Here is a 15,556-nt window from a genome sequence, read left to right on the forward strand (position 1 = left end):
GGTTTTTGTCTGGGTGAACTGTTTATTGGTGTGATCGGGGTATTGAAATCTCCCACTATCAGTGTGTGGGGTCGATATGGGATTCAAGCTGTATGGTGTCTTTGTTTCTTGGCTCTCGGAGGTTGTTTTGTTTTTTAATGAACTTTGATGCCCTACATTTTGTGTATAAATGTTCAGAATTGCAACATCTTCTTGGCAGAACCTTCTTTTGAGTATATAGGGTCCTTCTCTATCTCTTTGGATTAGTTTTAGTTTGAAGTCTATTTTGTCAGATATTAAAATGACTAAACTAGCGTGTGTCTTGTGTCCCTTTTGTTGGAATATCTCTATCCTTCATTTCACCCTGAGGTGATGTCTGTCCTTGATGTCTTGGATGCAGGAGAAGGATCCTGTTTTCCCATCCATTTTGTTATTCCCTGTCTTTTTATTGGGAATTGATACCGTAGATGTTGAGAGTTACCAGTGAGCAGTGTCTGGTGTTCTTTGTGGCGTGAGGATCCTTTTTCCTCTACTCTTTCATGGCTGCTCGGAGATTATTTGTTCGTTGTGTTTTCTTGGCTGTGGTTAGCCTCTTTAGGTTGAAATTTTTCTTCTAGTGCCTTCAGGAGAGCTGGATTTGTAGATAAATATTGCTTAAATTTAGTTTTATCATGGAATATCTGGTTTTCTGCGTCTATGGTGACTGAGTTTTGTTGGGTATAGTAGTCTGGGCTGGCTGTGCTCTCTTTTCCCAGACCATTTTAGCTTTTAGAGCCTCCACCGAAAAGTCATGTGTAATTCCAGTAGATCTGCCTTTCTATGTTACTTTCTCTTTTTCCCTTGCAGCATTTAATATTCTTTCTTTGTTCTGGATGTTTAGTATTTTAATTGTTATGTGTCATGAGGACTTTCTTTTCTGGTCCAGTTCTTTGGTGTCCTGTATGTTTCTTGTACCTTTAGAGGCATCTTCTTCTTTAGGTTAGGGAAATTTTCTTCCATGAGTCTGTTGAAAATATTTTCTGTGCCTTTGACCCTGGGTTTCTTCTCTTTCCTCTATTCTTATTATTTGTAGATTTGTCTTTCCATAGGGTCACAGACTTCTGTGCATTTTGTGTCTGGATTTTTTTTATTTTTAATTTATTTAGCTCAGGCATCCGCTTCTATCTCATCTCAACGCCTAAGATTCTGTCTCTGTTGTTGAGGCTTTGCTGCTGAGGCTCCTCCTATTTGAGTTCCTACATTTCCAGTTTTATAACAGTTTGTGCTTTCCTTATTGATCCCATTTCCACGTTTGCGCCTTGAACTGCTCTCTTCATTGCATTCCAGTGTTTTGTGTGTTTTCATAGATTTCGTTAATGGATTTATTCATTCGTACCTCTCTCAGGCCCTTGAGCATATTCATAATAGCTAGTGCTTCCGCCATATTGCATCTCCTAGGCCTCCTGTAGTAGGATGCTGTGCTCTAGAGGAGACATACTGTCCTGGCTGTTACTGACTTTCATGCTGGTATCTGGGGTGATTGTAATTCTAAGTGTTGGTTTGGTCTTGTCTTTGTGGTTTCTCTACCCTCTCTGAGGAAACTGTGGTGGATGTGGGTTTCCTGGTGGGGAGCACTTGAGTCCCTGCCTGGTGTGGCCAATGGGAGTCCCCAGGGCAGCGCTTGTTTCTAAGTATTGGGAGCTGATATGCAGGAATGGGGGTGGGCTAGAGGGCAGGGAGGGGAGGCTGAGAAGGTAGCCTGGGTGTGTCAGGAGAATCCGGGAGCACACAGGGAATGGGAGAAGAGAGAGAAGATGGGCCCTGCTCGTGCTCTGTTTGTTACAGGGCTGGGGATGAGAGAGTGGGGAATTAGAATTGGAGGACTGGAAGGAGAAAGTCACATGCCTGGTCTGCCAGGCTGGTTTCCTGGAGAGAGAGGCTCCAGTGACAGAGATGGGATGAGGAAGGGAAAGTTGTATGGGGAGGGTCTGCTTAGTTCCCTGGGAATGGGGGCAGAGACAGAGAGGCTGCAGCAGGTAGTCGGCCACAAAGTTGCTAGTTAGTCTGGAGAACTGGAGAGGAGTGAAGAGCTCCCATGTGATTTCAAGGCTGGTGTGACCTGTGTGTGTGTGGAGAGAGAGAGAGAGAGAGAGAGAGAGAGAGAGAGAGAGAGAGAGAGACAGAGAGACAGAGAGACAGAGAGACAGAGAGACAGAGGTGGGGGGAGGAGCTGATTCTCACTATATGGCCCTAACCATCCTGAAACTCTGTGTAGACCAGTTTGGCCTTGAACTCACAGAGATTCTCCTGCTCCTGCTTCTGGGTGCTGAGATTTAAGGAGCACATCACCACCACACATGCCTGAAAGTTTTCTTTTTTTATTAAATACCTTTGTGGGGAAATCCTGGGCTTATGCTAAATTGTCTAATGTGTTTATGAGAAATTGCAAACTAGTTCTCTAAACTAGTTACATCATTTTTTATCCCAGCAAGTGTATGAGAGACAGCTTTGCTAGTCTTTGCTTCATCTACTTTATATACTGACTTACGTTGCTGGCGATTGCACCCCAGATCTCCTCCATGCTAAAAGGGAGTGGGGGCTGCCACTGAACTACCCCAGCCCCTGCCTTTTAGTTTCAGTAGGGGTTGGCTTTACGATGCTGTCCTGGCTGGCCTAGAACTCTCCGTGTAAACTAAGCAGGCCTTGGTCTCATAGACATTTGCTGGCCTCTGCTTCCCAATTGCTTTTCCTAAGTCCATGAGCTTATAATTATTCACAGAGTTCATGAAAAATTGACTGTAGCGAGGAGGTCAACACAGCCTGAGAAGCAGGTCCAGTCATGACTCTTCGTGTGAGGGAAGCACTGTTCTTCCCACAGCAGAGCCGCAGCTGTCAGGTGCCTGTCTGCAGGCGTGGCCCTGAGAGGACCTGGAACACAAATCTTTCTCCAGGGGCCACTCAGGGCCACAGCCAACGTGTGCTCCAAAGCCCATGAGACTGGGGTGTACAGAGAGGCAGAGGCATGTGGGCTGTAGAAATGTATGTGCTCTCTTATTTTAGCCTGATTTTTATTATTTTAATTATGTATATGTGTGTGAGTATATGCACATGAATGCAAGTACCCAGAGTTCCAAGGTGTCAGACAGACAGGCAGTTGTAAGCCACCTGAGTGGGTGCTGGGAATCGAACTCGGGTCCTCAGGAGGACCAGTGTGTGCTCTTAACCTCTGAGCCATCTCTCCAATCTGTTATATGTCCTCATTAATGCGATGTTTAAGATCTTTGGATAATTGTTAACTGGCTGTTGTTTTCCGTTGAGTTGATAGTTTCTTGGTTGTTCTAGATATAGGCTTTTAAAAATGATTTGTTTGTTTTATGTATGTGAGTACACTATCTCTCTCTTCACACACACCAGAAGAGGGCGTCAAATCACTCTATAGATGTTTGTGAGCCACCATGGGGTTGCTGGGAATTGAACTCAGGACCTCTGGAAGAGCAGTCAGTGCTCTTAACCGCTGAGCCATCTCTCCAGACCCCTAGGTTCTTTAGGACAAAATTACTTTTTAACATTAGTTCTTATTTTGTGATACTGCTTTCTGCATCTTGTTCAAGAACTCTCAGTGCTATGAAATGTTTTTTAACACATCTCTTATCCACATCTCTTATCCACATATCCACATCTCTGATCACCTCAAACCAACTTATATAAATAAGGACTTATAAGGACTAGGCTGGGTGTCTATCCTGTCTCTCAGCACCTCTTGCAAAAGCTCTCTTCTCCCGGCATGTTGGGACCTTGCTCACATGCACTGTTTTATATACTCTGAGTCTATGTCTAGAGTCCGCGTCTCTACTTATGCCGATACATGCTAACCTTCTTCATTCTCACCTCATACAAAGTTCTGAAATGGGACAATACAAACAAATCCTTTAAACAGAATTCTACATGTATTCAAAGATGTGTAACAGAGTCCTTCAAATGGTTATTTTAACAGTTTTTTTAAATTCCCTTTTCTTTCCCCAGCCTTTATATGTCCTTATTAATTTCACAATCATCAGTTTTTTCCTGAAAGCCTTGGATTTTGATGGGCGTAACACTGGGCTGATGAGTCCATTTGGAGAAGGCGGCCATCTTAGCTCTAATGTCTGTGAACAGGGCATGCTCCTTTGTTTATTTAAGTCTTCCTAAGTGTCTCTCAGAAGAGCCACACAATTTATCATGAGAGCTTCTCGCCTTTGGATAGTTTTATTCCTTCGTATTTTTAAAGGTATTACCATAAGGATGTAATTTGAGAGCTTTATTTTCGAAGTATTGTCAGGGTATAGTTAAGCTGTACATTGTATATACATTGTAGCCTCTTGCTTCTGTTAGGTTTGAAGGGTTTGGAGAAACTTCCATAGAGTTTCCACACAGGGGATAACACTTTCTGAGAGCAGCTGTCCCATTTTCCTGTTTGCCTCAGTACACAGGCCTGGACTTCAGATTCAACACCGTGTTAGACGTAGTGAGAGGCACCAGCCTTCTTCCTTTCCTGCAGCACAGGAAAAGGGTTTATAGGTGGACCAGGAAGGGTGATGTTGCTCTGCCAGGGTTGCCCTGTCAGGCTGATGCTACCCTGCTGTCTGCCCTGTCAGTCTGATGACAGGCTCACCTCGATTTCCTTGGTTAAACCCCGTTGCTGGCCCCTGTAACCTCTCTCTGGTTAACTCGAACGCTCTTGGTGTAAACGTAAGAAGATAAGAATGAGTGGTCCTCCCTTAATAGGCTTGAAGCTTAACTTTTCTGTGGTTGTTTTTAACAACCCCAGTCCCACAGTTAGGATTGGGAATATGGAATACACAGGCTAAATCCAGTCTGCAGCAGAGGCGATCATCATTGACGGTCTGATGACTGTACCCCAACCCTGTTTTAGACTCCGCTTTTACTAATCTTATTTTTTTTTAAGGTTGATATAAGGTTGGTACTAGTACAGTCTGAAGAAATTATTTCTTGCTATATACAGATGCAGAAAATAGATACAAAAGCAGTAATATGTGGAGCCTTCCTTTCCGTATTTATCATCTGGTCATTTGGGAGTGAACATTCTGAACATCATCTGTCCTGTATTCCATAGATTGATAGAAGGGTCAGCTCAGTAAAAGTCTCGGATCTGTCCAATGCCAGGAGTAAGTGCCTAAGATAGACAGCCTTCGCACATTCACGTGTATATCACTTTTATGGCGTAGTAGATTTAATGTGATTCATTAAATATTCTGTCGGGATGAAAATTATGGCATAAAATGGCCTCTTAGGAACAATATCTTATCTGAGATAATAGTTAATGTCATTCCCACATATACAGATGTTTTTTATAGAACCACAATCAGGAATCCTTGTGGAGATCGGTTATTTCACGTTTCCATTTCTTCTGCAGTCCTGCTACATAAGCAACACCCGGGCGAACCGAATGCCTAAGTCAGTAGGGCAGCACAAGTAAAATCCTAGATGAGATTAATTTTGTCATCTGCTAGGAATTATCCTCTGTGCAGTCTCTCAAATCTAAGCACGGATAAGAGCAGGGAGTGTTTGAATAGCTCCTCAGAAGTGTTTTATTTCCAAAACAAGATTATTTTGTTGCTGATCTGACATGCTTGCCTTGCCTCAGACAAATATGTCTTTCCCTGTGCTGGAAGTGGTGATTGTCTGCCCAAGCCACCATGGAAGGAGCAGGAAAGTGCACACAGGTGACATAATACAGGGACAGAATGGTTAGCCAAGAGATGGGTTTTAAGCCACCCATTTGGACAAGACAGAGAGGGATGGAGCTCCTCCAGACAGCGGCTGGGGAGGAGTTCAGCCTCCTAATTTTCAGGTAGAGGTAAAACTGAATTGTTTTGGCAAACGAGCCAATTCTAGCCAAATGTTGTGGCTGCAAGACTCGGAGAGGAGAACACAGGGTCCTTTCCCATCTCGGTGACCCTGGGGGCTGTGGCATTCCTGCCTTAGGCTTAACCAGAGGAGGTCATTGGGTCCCAGCCAGATTCTTGGGTTCACTGAAGATCTGGCTACATTCAAATGACTTGTTCTCAGTCACAGAACTAAAGATCACCCATGGCCAACTTATGAGTAGGATTATAGAGTCAAGAGTTGTTTGTTTGTTTAGCCGTATGGAGGAGGACCTAAATCCAGCTAGAAAGTGGCTGTTTAACTCTCAAGATGTCTGTGCTGCTGCCACAGGCAGCATCTGGCTGGGCTAGCTTGCCAGGGATAGGCATTACTATAGCCTGCAGGGCTCGTGGTTGGGTAAGACTTGTGGCAGCTCAAGCCAGACCGAATTCCAGCATGGAGAGGGGGTGGGCATGAAGCCCACCACTGGCCGAGGAGCTCTTAGCAACTGACTGATAGCTGCTTGGGGGAAGAAGGGGAGCACAAAGTCCAGCGGGGGGTAGGGGGTATGGAGGTGAGTGGATCTAGGAGAAATTAAGATTTTTTTTTTTTTGGTTCTTTTTTTTCGGAGCTGGGGACCGAACCCAGGGCCTTGCGCTTCCTAGGCAAGCGCTCTACCACTGAGCTAAATCCCCAACCCCAAGATTTTTTTTAAAGCAGTGCAGATGATGAGGCTTTTGCTCACACTCAACGGTCAATCCAGTGGGGCCCGAGCCCTGTGTAAACCGAATACCACTCACCCTATTTGCTTTATCCCCCCCCCTTCCTCTAGGCAACGACTGAGGTGGAAATTAAGAAGAAAGGCCCTGGATCTCTTTTAGTTTCTATGGACCAACTCGCCTCCTACGGACGGAAGGACAGAATCAACAGCATAATGAGCGTGGTCACAAACACGCTAGTGGAAGGTGTGTGCCCTCTATGTCTTGCCTATCGGAGCAACTGAGCTGCGAGTGTGTAGTGTGTGTGTGTGTGTGTGTGTGTGTGTGTGTGTGCAAACAGTGAGAAGCAGCACTGGGAGTCAGAGCATCAGGTTGAGCAGCCTTCTTTCAGCTGCCTGAGCAGCCGCTGTTCACTCTGGGTTTTGAGTTCTCGTCGAGGTCAGCATCGGATAGAGGGTCTTCAAGCTTCGAGGCACGGGCTTTGAAGTTTCAGGCAGATCACTGCAGACTGTGAGAACTACAAGCCGAGGAGCACTGGCCTGAGAATGATGGCTAATTTTATTATGCACTTAGAGCCCAGGACAGAGTTTTTCAAGTGTGTGTGTGTGTGACAACTGAGATAGGAAATCAAGCTCCCTCAGATACATTTCATTATCAACAGGGACACCATCACAACAGAACGTTCTATTCAGCACAGCAATTACTGATTGCTCGTTGCAGTGGCCTGGCACAGGGTCTGGCCAGTGGGGAGGCTCAAGCCACACTGAAACTGGCTTTGCTGTGCTTGGAGCAGTGGGTGTTGCTGTGGAGTCACTTCCGGAGACTTCGATTAAATATGAGCATGGGGCACTTATACTTCGAAAGCTGTCTATGTCTTCCTCCCTTCTGTTCTACACACTCCCTTCTTCCCACTAACCACACACACACACACACACACACACACACACACATACTCACACATATACACACATGCACATACACACACATATACACTCACACACATACGCTCACACACACTCACACATATACACACATACACACACACACTCACACATACACACACATACACATATACACACATGCACATACACACACATATACACTCACACAGACACACACAAACACACACACACATACACATACTCACACATATACACACATGCACATACACATACACTCACAAACACATACACACACTCGCACATATACACACTCACTTACACACCATATACACTCATACACACATATACTCACACATACACATACAAACACACTCACACATATACATATTCACATATACACTCACATACACAAACTCACACACATACACAAATACACACATGTGCACATATTCACACATACACTCACACACATACACACACACATACACATATGCACATATTCACACATACACACACACATACACACACACTCACACACATACACATGTGCACATATTCACACATACACACATACATACTCACACACTTACACTCACATACACATAAATGCACACATGCACGTGTACACACACACACACACACAAGGCACATCGCTCAAGGAATGAAGATAGCTGTAGTTGTAATTGTGTCTCCTAAGGAAGAAAGCCATTCTAGCACTTCTCTGTTGGTTGGCCTGACTGCTCCCATAGCCTGTACCCATCCTACCACCACACTCTCCTGTCCTGTACCTTGTCTTGACTCCTTTAATTGATGCTGATGAGCTGGGACCTATAAGCAAGGGGCAGTGATGGCTGCAGCTGAGCAGTGTGCGCAGATTAAAGACGTTAACAAAGAGCCACTGGTTTTAACCACAGACCTGGCTCTCGTTGCTGCTTGCTACAGTGAGAGCATTCAATGAGTAAACACCCTCATTCCAAGACTTACAGTTGGGAAGGTCATTTTAATCCAAAGATTTAAATTATTGCTTTCAAAGCAAAGAAGCAGACTCCTGTCTACCTAAAGATTTAGATATTGTAGTGGGGGATCCTAGAATTCCATACTTAAGAAGAAAAACCTCGCTGCCCCTCCTCACTGGATCCTGTTGAAAACTCACTCAGTAGTGTCCAGTAGACTCTGCCAAATCTGCAGCTAGGGGAGCCAGGAGCTCTGGGTGTCAGCGCTGGGTCAGATGTAGGTGGATGAGAGCAACCTCACTGTTCCTTAGAACAGGAGCGCTGAGGAAGAGATCATGGAGAAGGGGGCGGGGCTTTAGTGCTGCCTTGCAACAGTTGTGATTCCCTAGGGAGGAATGGCCATGGCGGGTACTGCCCCTCAAACATCAATCCAGTCCGTGCTGGCGACTGGTACCATCTGTTCACCCAAAAGTGCCGAGGCAGTGGACACTCTTCCCTGCCCAGCCGAAAAATGCTGCGAGTGTTTGAGTTGAGGAAAACTCTCGACATAAACCTCTTGGTTCCTCAAAGTCACTGTCTTGGTGGGCGGAGGGAGCACCTTGAAAACAGTCTCCAGTACTCCTGGGACTGCTTCCTGCCCTAACCCCTCAAAAAACTATGCAGAAGCAAGGCAAGAGAAAGTCCACAAACCTCCGAACACCTCAGTCCCTTATCTCAGCCCATTCCCAAACACGACGCTTTGCCATGGAGGCCTGTGGGGCTGGCACGTAACAGCAGAAAGCCCGGAAAAATATCAGGTACAATGTGTATCCGCCGTGCTTGCCAATAAGGAAGCTGAGGCGGGAAGCTCCAAGGAGCCCATGAAGCAATATAATGGGACCCCGTCTCCAAGAAACTAACAAACTTCCATTAAGCAAAGGATCCATTTAGCCAAGGACTCACTGAGACGCGGACCCCCGGAGACACGGAGATGCGCACCTTCTCCGTCCCTCCTGCCCATCGTGCTCTTTGTGGCGCTGACCTTCCTGGGGGCTCTCCCCAGCTCAAGGATGTAGCTAGGGGTAGGAAACAGGTAGCCTGCAGGGATCCTCTGGGTGGTCTCAAGGGTAGAGAACCCCTTTACTGTCTGCTAAGACGTTCAGCGTAAGATGTGGCAATCATGTCATCTCTCAGATGTGAACAGTCGGGGCTTCATCTTCCCCAGCAGAACCGCTAAGCAGCAGACATTTGGAGAAGGGAGGAGATAAAAACGGAACGGAACCGAATTTCCAAATATGCGCTGTAAGAATTTATGGAAATAAGAGAACCTTTTCGTTTTTCTTTTTCGGGGATGAAAACTAAATTTACCTTGGGAAAGGAGGGAGTTCTGCAGGAAAGAGGCTGAGGCAAATTCTCTTCACAGACTTCTTTTCCCACGCAGACTCCCACGTGGCTCTCACTGGGGCCCTTCAGTCTGAAAACCAAGGCAACCATTTTCTTAGCAACCAGAGAGCCAGTCAGATACCCAGCCCAGACCACCCCACCCTAAAATAAAGCCATCGCCATGGGCCACAGACAGTGGGCTGGAGAAGGAGAAGCAGACTGGCCGGCATCCCATTGTTGGGGAAGCGTTGGAGAGTTTTGTTTATTTGATTAATGATGGGTTTTGTTTTTATAAATCAGAACTTATGCAGCCCTAGCTAGCCCAGTCATTTAGCCCAGGCTGGCCTCATATTTATACATTAGTCTCCTGTGTGCTAGGTTTACAGCTTTGGGAAGAATTTTATTTTTATTTTATTGGTGTCCCAGGGATTTAAGTCTTGTGGACCCACTTCCTGGTCCGAAGGATATCTTCCTGACAGATTTTAAGTTCGGCTTCTTGAAGAACATCTTCACTGGATGAGGAACTTGGAGTTTTGTAATTCCAACCGTTTCCTATAATTTGAGGAGAGTCTTGCCTTCTGAGGCTTGTTCCAGGGTTGGTGTGGCCACCAGCTCTCTGCCTTAGCTGTCTAATCGTTCTTTTTCATTTTGACTTCCTAAATAATCTGAGAGACCATTTAGTCAGTGTCTGTTCAGTGCTGAGAGTCCCACAGTTCTGGGCAGGCCTGAAGGAGGGCATCAGTGTCAGTGTGGCTCCGGGGAGGGAGCCTGGGAAGGAGGGCATTGACCAGGTTGCAAGCTCCTCCCTTCATTTCCTGGATGACCTTTATGTGTGGGCCACATGAGGCTGCTGAAAAGCCAGATCCCTCTCTGAAGAGAGATGAGAATAAGACTAAGTAAAGGAAGGGAAAAAAGGAAGTATGGAAGGGTGGAGAGAGATGCCACGAGAGAGAAGGAAGGACGGAGAATAGGAAAGGGAAGAGAGAGAGAGCTGGAGGAAGGAAGAGAGAAAGGAGAGGGCGCCCCCTGTGTAGCTGACTCTGCTATGAGCTGCAGCCTCACTGAAGGTGGGACACTGGCCTGTGCTTTGAAAGCAGCAGACACATACTTGGCATCTGTCAATCCCTTTCCTGCTGATGAAGATGGCATTTCCGCCTGATACACTCTCCAGAACACCCACAATCCGCTAAGTCCTGAGGCACCTTGTTTAATTCTGTGTGTGTGTGTGTGTGTGTGTGTGTGTGTGTGTGTTAGTGTATAGATAGGTCTGTGCATGTGTGTGCAGGTACACATTTGTGCACATTCACATGGAGGCCAGAGGTGAGGAGGTTAGGCTGGCTACCAGCAAGCTCTGGGGCTCTGCCCACAGACACGCACTGCTGGCCTCCGCTTTTACCTGGGTGCAGGGTATCTGAACTCAGGGCCCCAAGCTTGCACAGTATGCATTTTACTGACTGAGCCGTCTCTTCCAGACCCCAATTTGTTTCATTCCTAGCCCCACCCCCCAAAGTTGCTTAACCTTTTTCATGATCCCACAATTAATAGCAATTATCTGACCTGGTATTATAGGGAAGGAACTTTCCCTTTTATCTTAATGTGAAGGGAACTGAGGAGGATCAGCAGACAAGCACCCTTTATTCACAGATTTAATAACGACAAAAAAACAACGAAACAAAACAAAAAACACAGCTGACCCGAGGAAGATACTCTGTATCCTGTTCAGAGGAAGATACTCTGTATCCTGTTTCCTCTCTGTAGCAGTGGTTCTCAACCTTCCTATTGCTGCAGCTCTTTTAACACAGCTCCTTGTGTTGTGGTGACACCCCCAACCATAAGATTATTTTCATTGCTACTCATAACTGTTGTTTCGCTACTGTTATGAACCGTGATGTGAATATCTGTGTTTTTTGCTGGTCTTAGGTGACCCCTGTGAAAGAGTCGTTCACTCCCCACCCCCAGGGGGGACCATGACCCACAGGTTGAGAACCACTGCTCCATATTGAGGGCTCTCTGTTCTTTGCTCACTCCAGAGCTGGAAGAGTCTCAGAGAAAGTGCCCACCGTGCTGGTATAAGTTTGCCAACACTTTCCTCATCTGGGAGTGTCACCCCTACTGGATAAAACTGAAGGAGATCGTGAACTTAATCGTCATGGACCCTTTTGTAGACTTAGCCATCACCATCTGCATCGTTCTGAATACGCTATTTATGGCAATGGAGCACCATCCCATGACACCACAGTTCGAACACGTCTTGGCCGTAGGAAATCTGGTAAGATGGAGCAGGGTCTCCGATGAACGACTTGAACGTGGTTTCGCGGCTGCCGGGCTTTTCCTGGTGTGGGGGGGGGGGAGCTGGAATTTAGTTAACAAGGAGGTGATAGTTAATTGGAGACAAGGGTATCTATCCACATACCCTGCCACCCGCGCTTCTGCCAGGCACCTTCAGCTGCGCCTTCCCTGGAGAACTCTGAAGATGCCTCTTAGAGCTGTTGGCAGGAAGCCAGCTACAGTGGCCGAGTGGGAGACAGGACAGCGAGTTGGTCCAGCGCCTGCGGCAGATCTAATGGGTTGGTTTTGGAGAACCCCTCATCTGTTTCTCGTGCTTCTCAGAACCCCTCCTTTCTCAGCCCCCTAGATGAAGGGCTTCCCGTGATGCACAGAGTGCCCTACACTGCCTGTACTGTGGGATCTTACCTCCCATATGCTGTTATTTATGGGGAACGTTCAATTTCCTCTCCCATCCAACTTCTGGGCCATCTTCCAGTTTCTGCTATTAGCTGATCCCTGCCAAGTTTCTTGTACTGTTAAATCATATATTTAATTATATTATTTAGAAGAGAAAAGTATGAAGTTTTAAAACATCAAAAAGTCATGACTTTGGGTTATGTTCTCCTTCTTTAGTACAAAGATGGGACCCAGGCTCGAGCTCCAGCACCCAGTGCTGGGGGGCTTCAGCACACGTGTGGTACCACCGGCCTGTTAGCATCCCGACCACTGCCCTCCATATGAGAAGTCCTTCATCCTTCCTAGACCGACAGCCTGCACAGGCCTCCCTGCATGTGTACCCTGCTTGACTCTTGAGGAATCATCCGAGCCCTCCCGGACACATCTCTCACACCTCCGCACCCCGTAGGCTTTCTCTGAAACGGAAGCTCTCTTCGTCCCCCTCAGACCCTGACTCCTCACATTGCGACACCCGTCTGTACCACTTTCCAGACACTCACTTCCACCTGGCTCAAACTGGACCACACACACCTTCACCCTCCTGTTCTCTCAGAATGGGCCGCTTCTCTTCGGGGACACCTTCCCTACCTTACACGGGGCCTTCCAAGCTGCAGGGGCTCTCTCTCCCTTACTCGTGTTCTCCCTGCTGACATGCGATCTTTGCCCTGCTTAAGCTCCCATTCTCTGCCAGCCCCACTTCACCCTTCAATGTGGATACATTCTCATCCCTCTTAGACCTTGGTGCCAGTGTAGTGTAGCTATCCACGGCAGATTGTAGCGGATCTCTAGTAGCCATTCCATAGTGGACAGAAGCCCCGCCCCCTGGCTCTGAAGCCCCGCCCCCTGACTCTGATAGCCATGCTGTTCATCTGCATGGTGGTCTCAGTCCTTCTTGAGAACTGGCTTCTGATGCTGGGAAGCACATCGCAGAGGTGCCCCGCTTAGCCCCAAAGGCTAGAACCAGCCCTGGCCTGTGGATTAAAATACTGTTGCATAAAAAGTTCTCTGTAAAAATGTAGTAATCATCTGGGCAGTGGTGCATACTTTCAATCCTAGCACTTGGGAAGCAGAAGCAGGCAGCTCCCTCATTCAAGGCTAGTCTGGTCTATTGAGAGAGTTCCAGGACAGTCATGGCTTTAAAAAAAAATTAATAATCAGTAAGAGTCATATGGGGTTGGGGATTTAGCTCAGTGGTAGAGCACTTGCCTAGCAAGCGCAAGGCCCTGGGTTCAGTCCCCAGCTCCGGAAAAAAAAAAAGAGTCATATGTGGGTATCCTGCCCTAAGGTATACCCTTGTCACAGCATCTGTCCTGTTAGTTGATATTCTTCCAGCATGTTACTTTCCTAAGGCCTAGGTGACAGGGATAGCCCCAGGAAATGCACAGTGATCTATGGGGCATAAGCAGCAGGGAAGAAGGGAGTAGTTCTCGCATACAGCAGCTGCAGATGAATCGGCTGTTATACTGAGAGGTCAGAAGGAGGCACCAAGTGTCCCACAGTGAGGGAGTTCCTTGCGTAAGCTTCATCCAGTGACAGTAACAGGCAACAGAATGGATCAGGAAGACCATGCAACAGCTGAGATGGACTTGTGACAGCTAGGAAATTAGGCCCCAGACATTCTGTATTGCGATATATATGCATTTAAAACTGAGAAAGATCATAGGAAATGGTAGTTACATGCAAGGCAGGGAGACTGTGGACTTCCTGCTCGTTTTAGATGCTTTGGACAATATATGATTGCTTTTAGTACTTAAACCATACCATATGACTAGGCCTGGTAATATGTAAGATATGTGTGTGTGTGTGTGTGTGTGTGTGTGTGTGTGTATGAATGATGGTGTGTTGTGAACAATTATTTTGCAACTATTACTTCCTTACTTCCTTTTATTGATATATACATGTGTGTGTTTATACAGTGATTAGTTAAGAGCAATTAACAAAACCCAGCACCTCCAACACTTACCTTTCTTTGCCATAACCATCAGAGTCTTCTCTAGCTACTCTGAAATATGGATACATTGTTGCTGATTATAATTACTCCCCCATAAAACTAGACCACCAAATACCTGCCAGCTTTTAAAAGGCGGTGGCCTTCTATCCTGTTCTTCATATTGCTTGAATTATTTCTTAATCACGTGCCACCCAGTATGAACGAAAGAGATGGAGGTGCCGGGGCCGAGCACTTCATTCAAACAAAAAGGAGCCTGTCCTGTATCAATCCGGGTGCCCATGGGGACATCCAGGCCTTGGTGGCCTGCAGCATGGAGGCCGTAGCTGGCTCTTGATTCGTGGGTAAGTTGTCTTGAAAGAGATAAGGTGTGTTCTTTCTGGTGTCCCCTCCTCACCTCCCGCCTCCACTTCCTCAGGTGTTCACCGGGATCTTCACGGCGGAAATGTTTCTGAAGCTCATAGCCATGGACCCCTACTATTATTTCCAAGAAGGCTGGAACATTTTTGACGGATTTATTGTCTCCCTCAGTTTAATGGAGCTGAGTCTCGCAGATGTGGAGGGGCTCTCAGTGCTGCGGTCTTTCCGACTGGTATTCCAGATTCCTCTGCTTTCTTTGCGTGTTTCTGTCTTACAACTGCTAGACAGCACTTTGTATAGCTCAGGGCACCTACCGAAGGGCGCCTGCCTCACTGCAGTTGGCCTCTCCACTAAAATCTTGAAACATTTTCTGCCAAATGTAAGAAGGTGTAAAAGTTAGGGTCCGAAATCAATAAGCCAAAGAAACTAGTTCTTAGAGGTCCCTTAGAAAATCATGATCACTTTAGACAAAGACTTCCCAGGGCCTTCTGAGGTCATTTGATTGGCTCCTTGGGTTGTTTCTCTGGGTACCTTCCTCTGAGTTCTCTCCCACAGAGAGAATCTCCGTGTTTAAAGAGGCTTTTCTTCATTTCTTCAGTGTGATGACCCCTGCTAGAAATTGAAAGTAAGCTAGGGTTTTATTAAACCAGATTGAAATTAGTCATTGAACATTGACTTTGTTTTCCACAGTAGTGATTAATGTCATTTTATTAGCTTATTTGTATAAGGAAATGTTTACACTGGTCAGTCATTCTGGAGAAGCCA

General features: G+C 46.4%; 1 protein-coding gene across 8 annotated transcripts in view; it reads left to right on the top strand.

Annotated features, from left to right (window-relative positions):
* Scn8a (sodium voltage-gated channel alpha subunit 8) overlaps positions 1 to 15,556 on the top strand; it is a 173,442-nt gene that overhangs the window by 123,301 nt on the left and 34,585 nt on the right. For all 8 annotated transcript variants that reach the window (XM_087556058.1, XM_087556060.1, XM_087556063.1 and 5 more), the window contains 3 exon segments: positions 6,656 to 6,788; positions 11,790 to 12,028; positions 14,850 to 15,023. In XM_087556058.1, coding sequence (XP_087412184.1) covers positions 6,656 to 6,788; positions 11,790 to 12,028; positions 14,850 to 15,023 — 546 coding nt within the window.

The sequence above is a fragment of the Rattus norvegicus genome, chromosome 7 (genome assembly GCF_021556685.1).
Source record: "Rattus norvegicus strain SHRSP/BbbUtx chromosome 7, alternate assembly SHRSP_T2T, whole genome shotgun sequence".
Taxonomy (NCBI): Eukaryota; Metazoa; Chordata; class Mammalia; order Rodentia; family Muridae; genus Rattus; species Rattus norvegicus.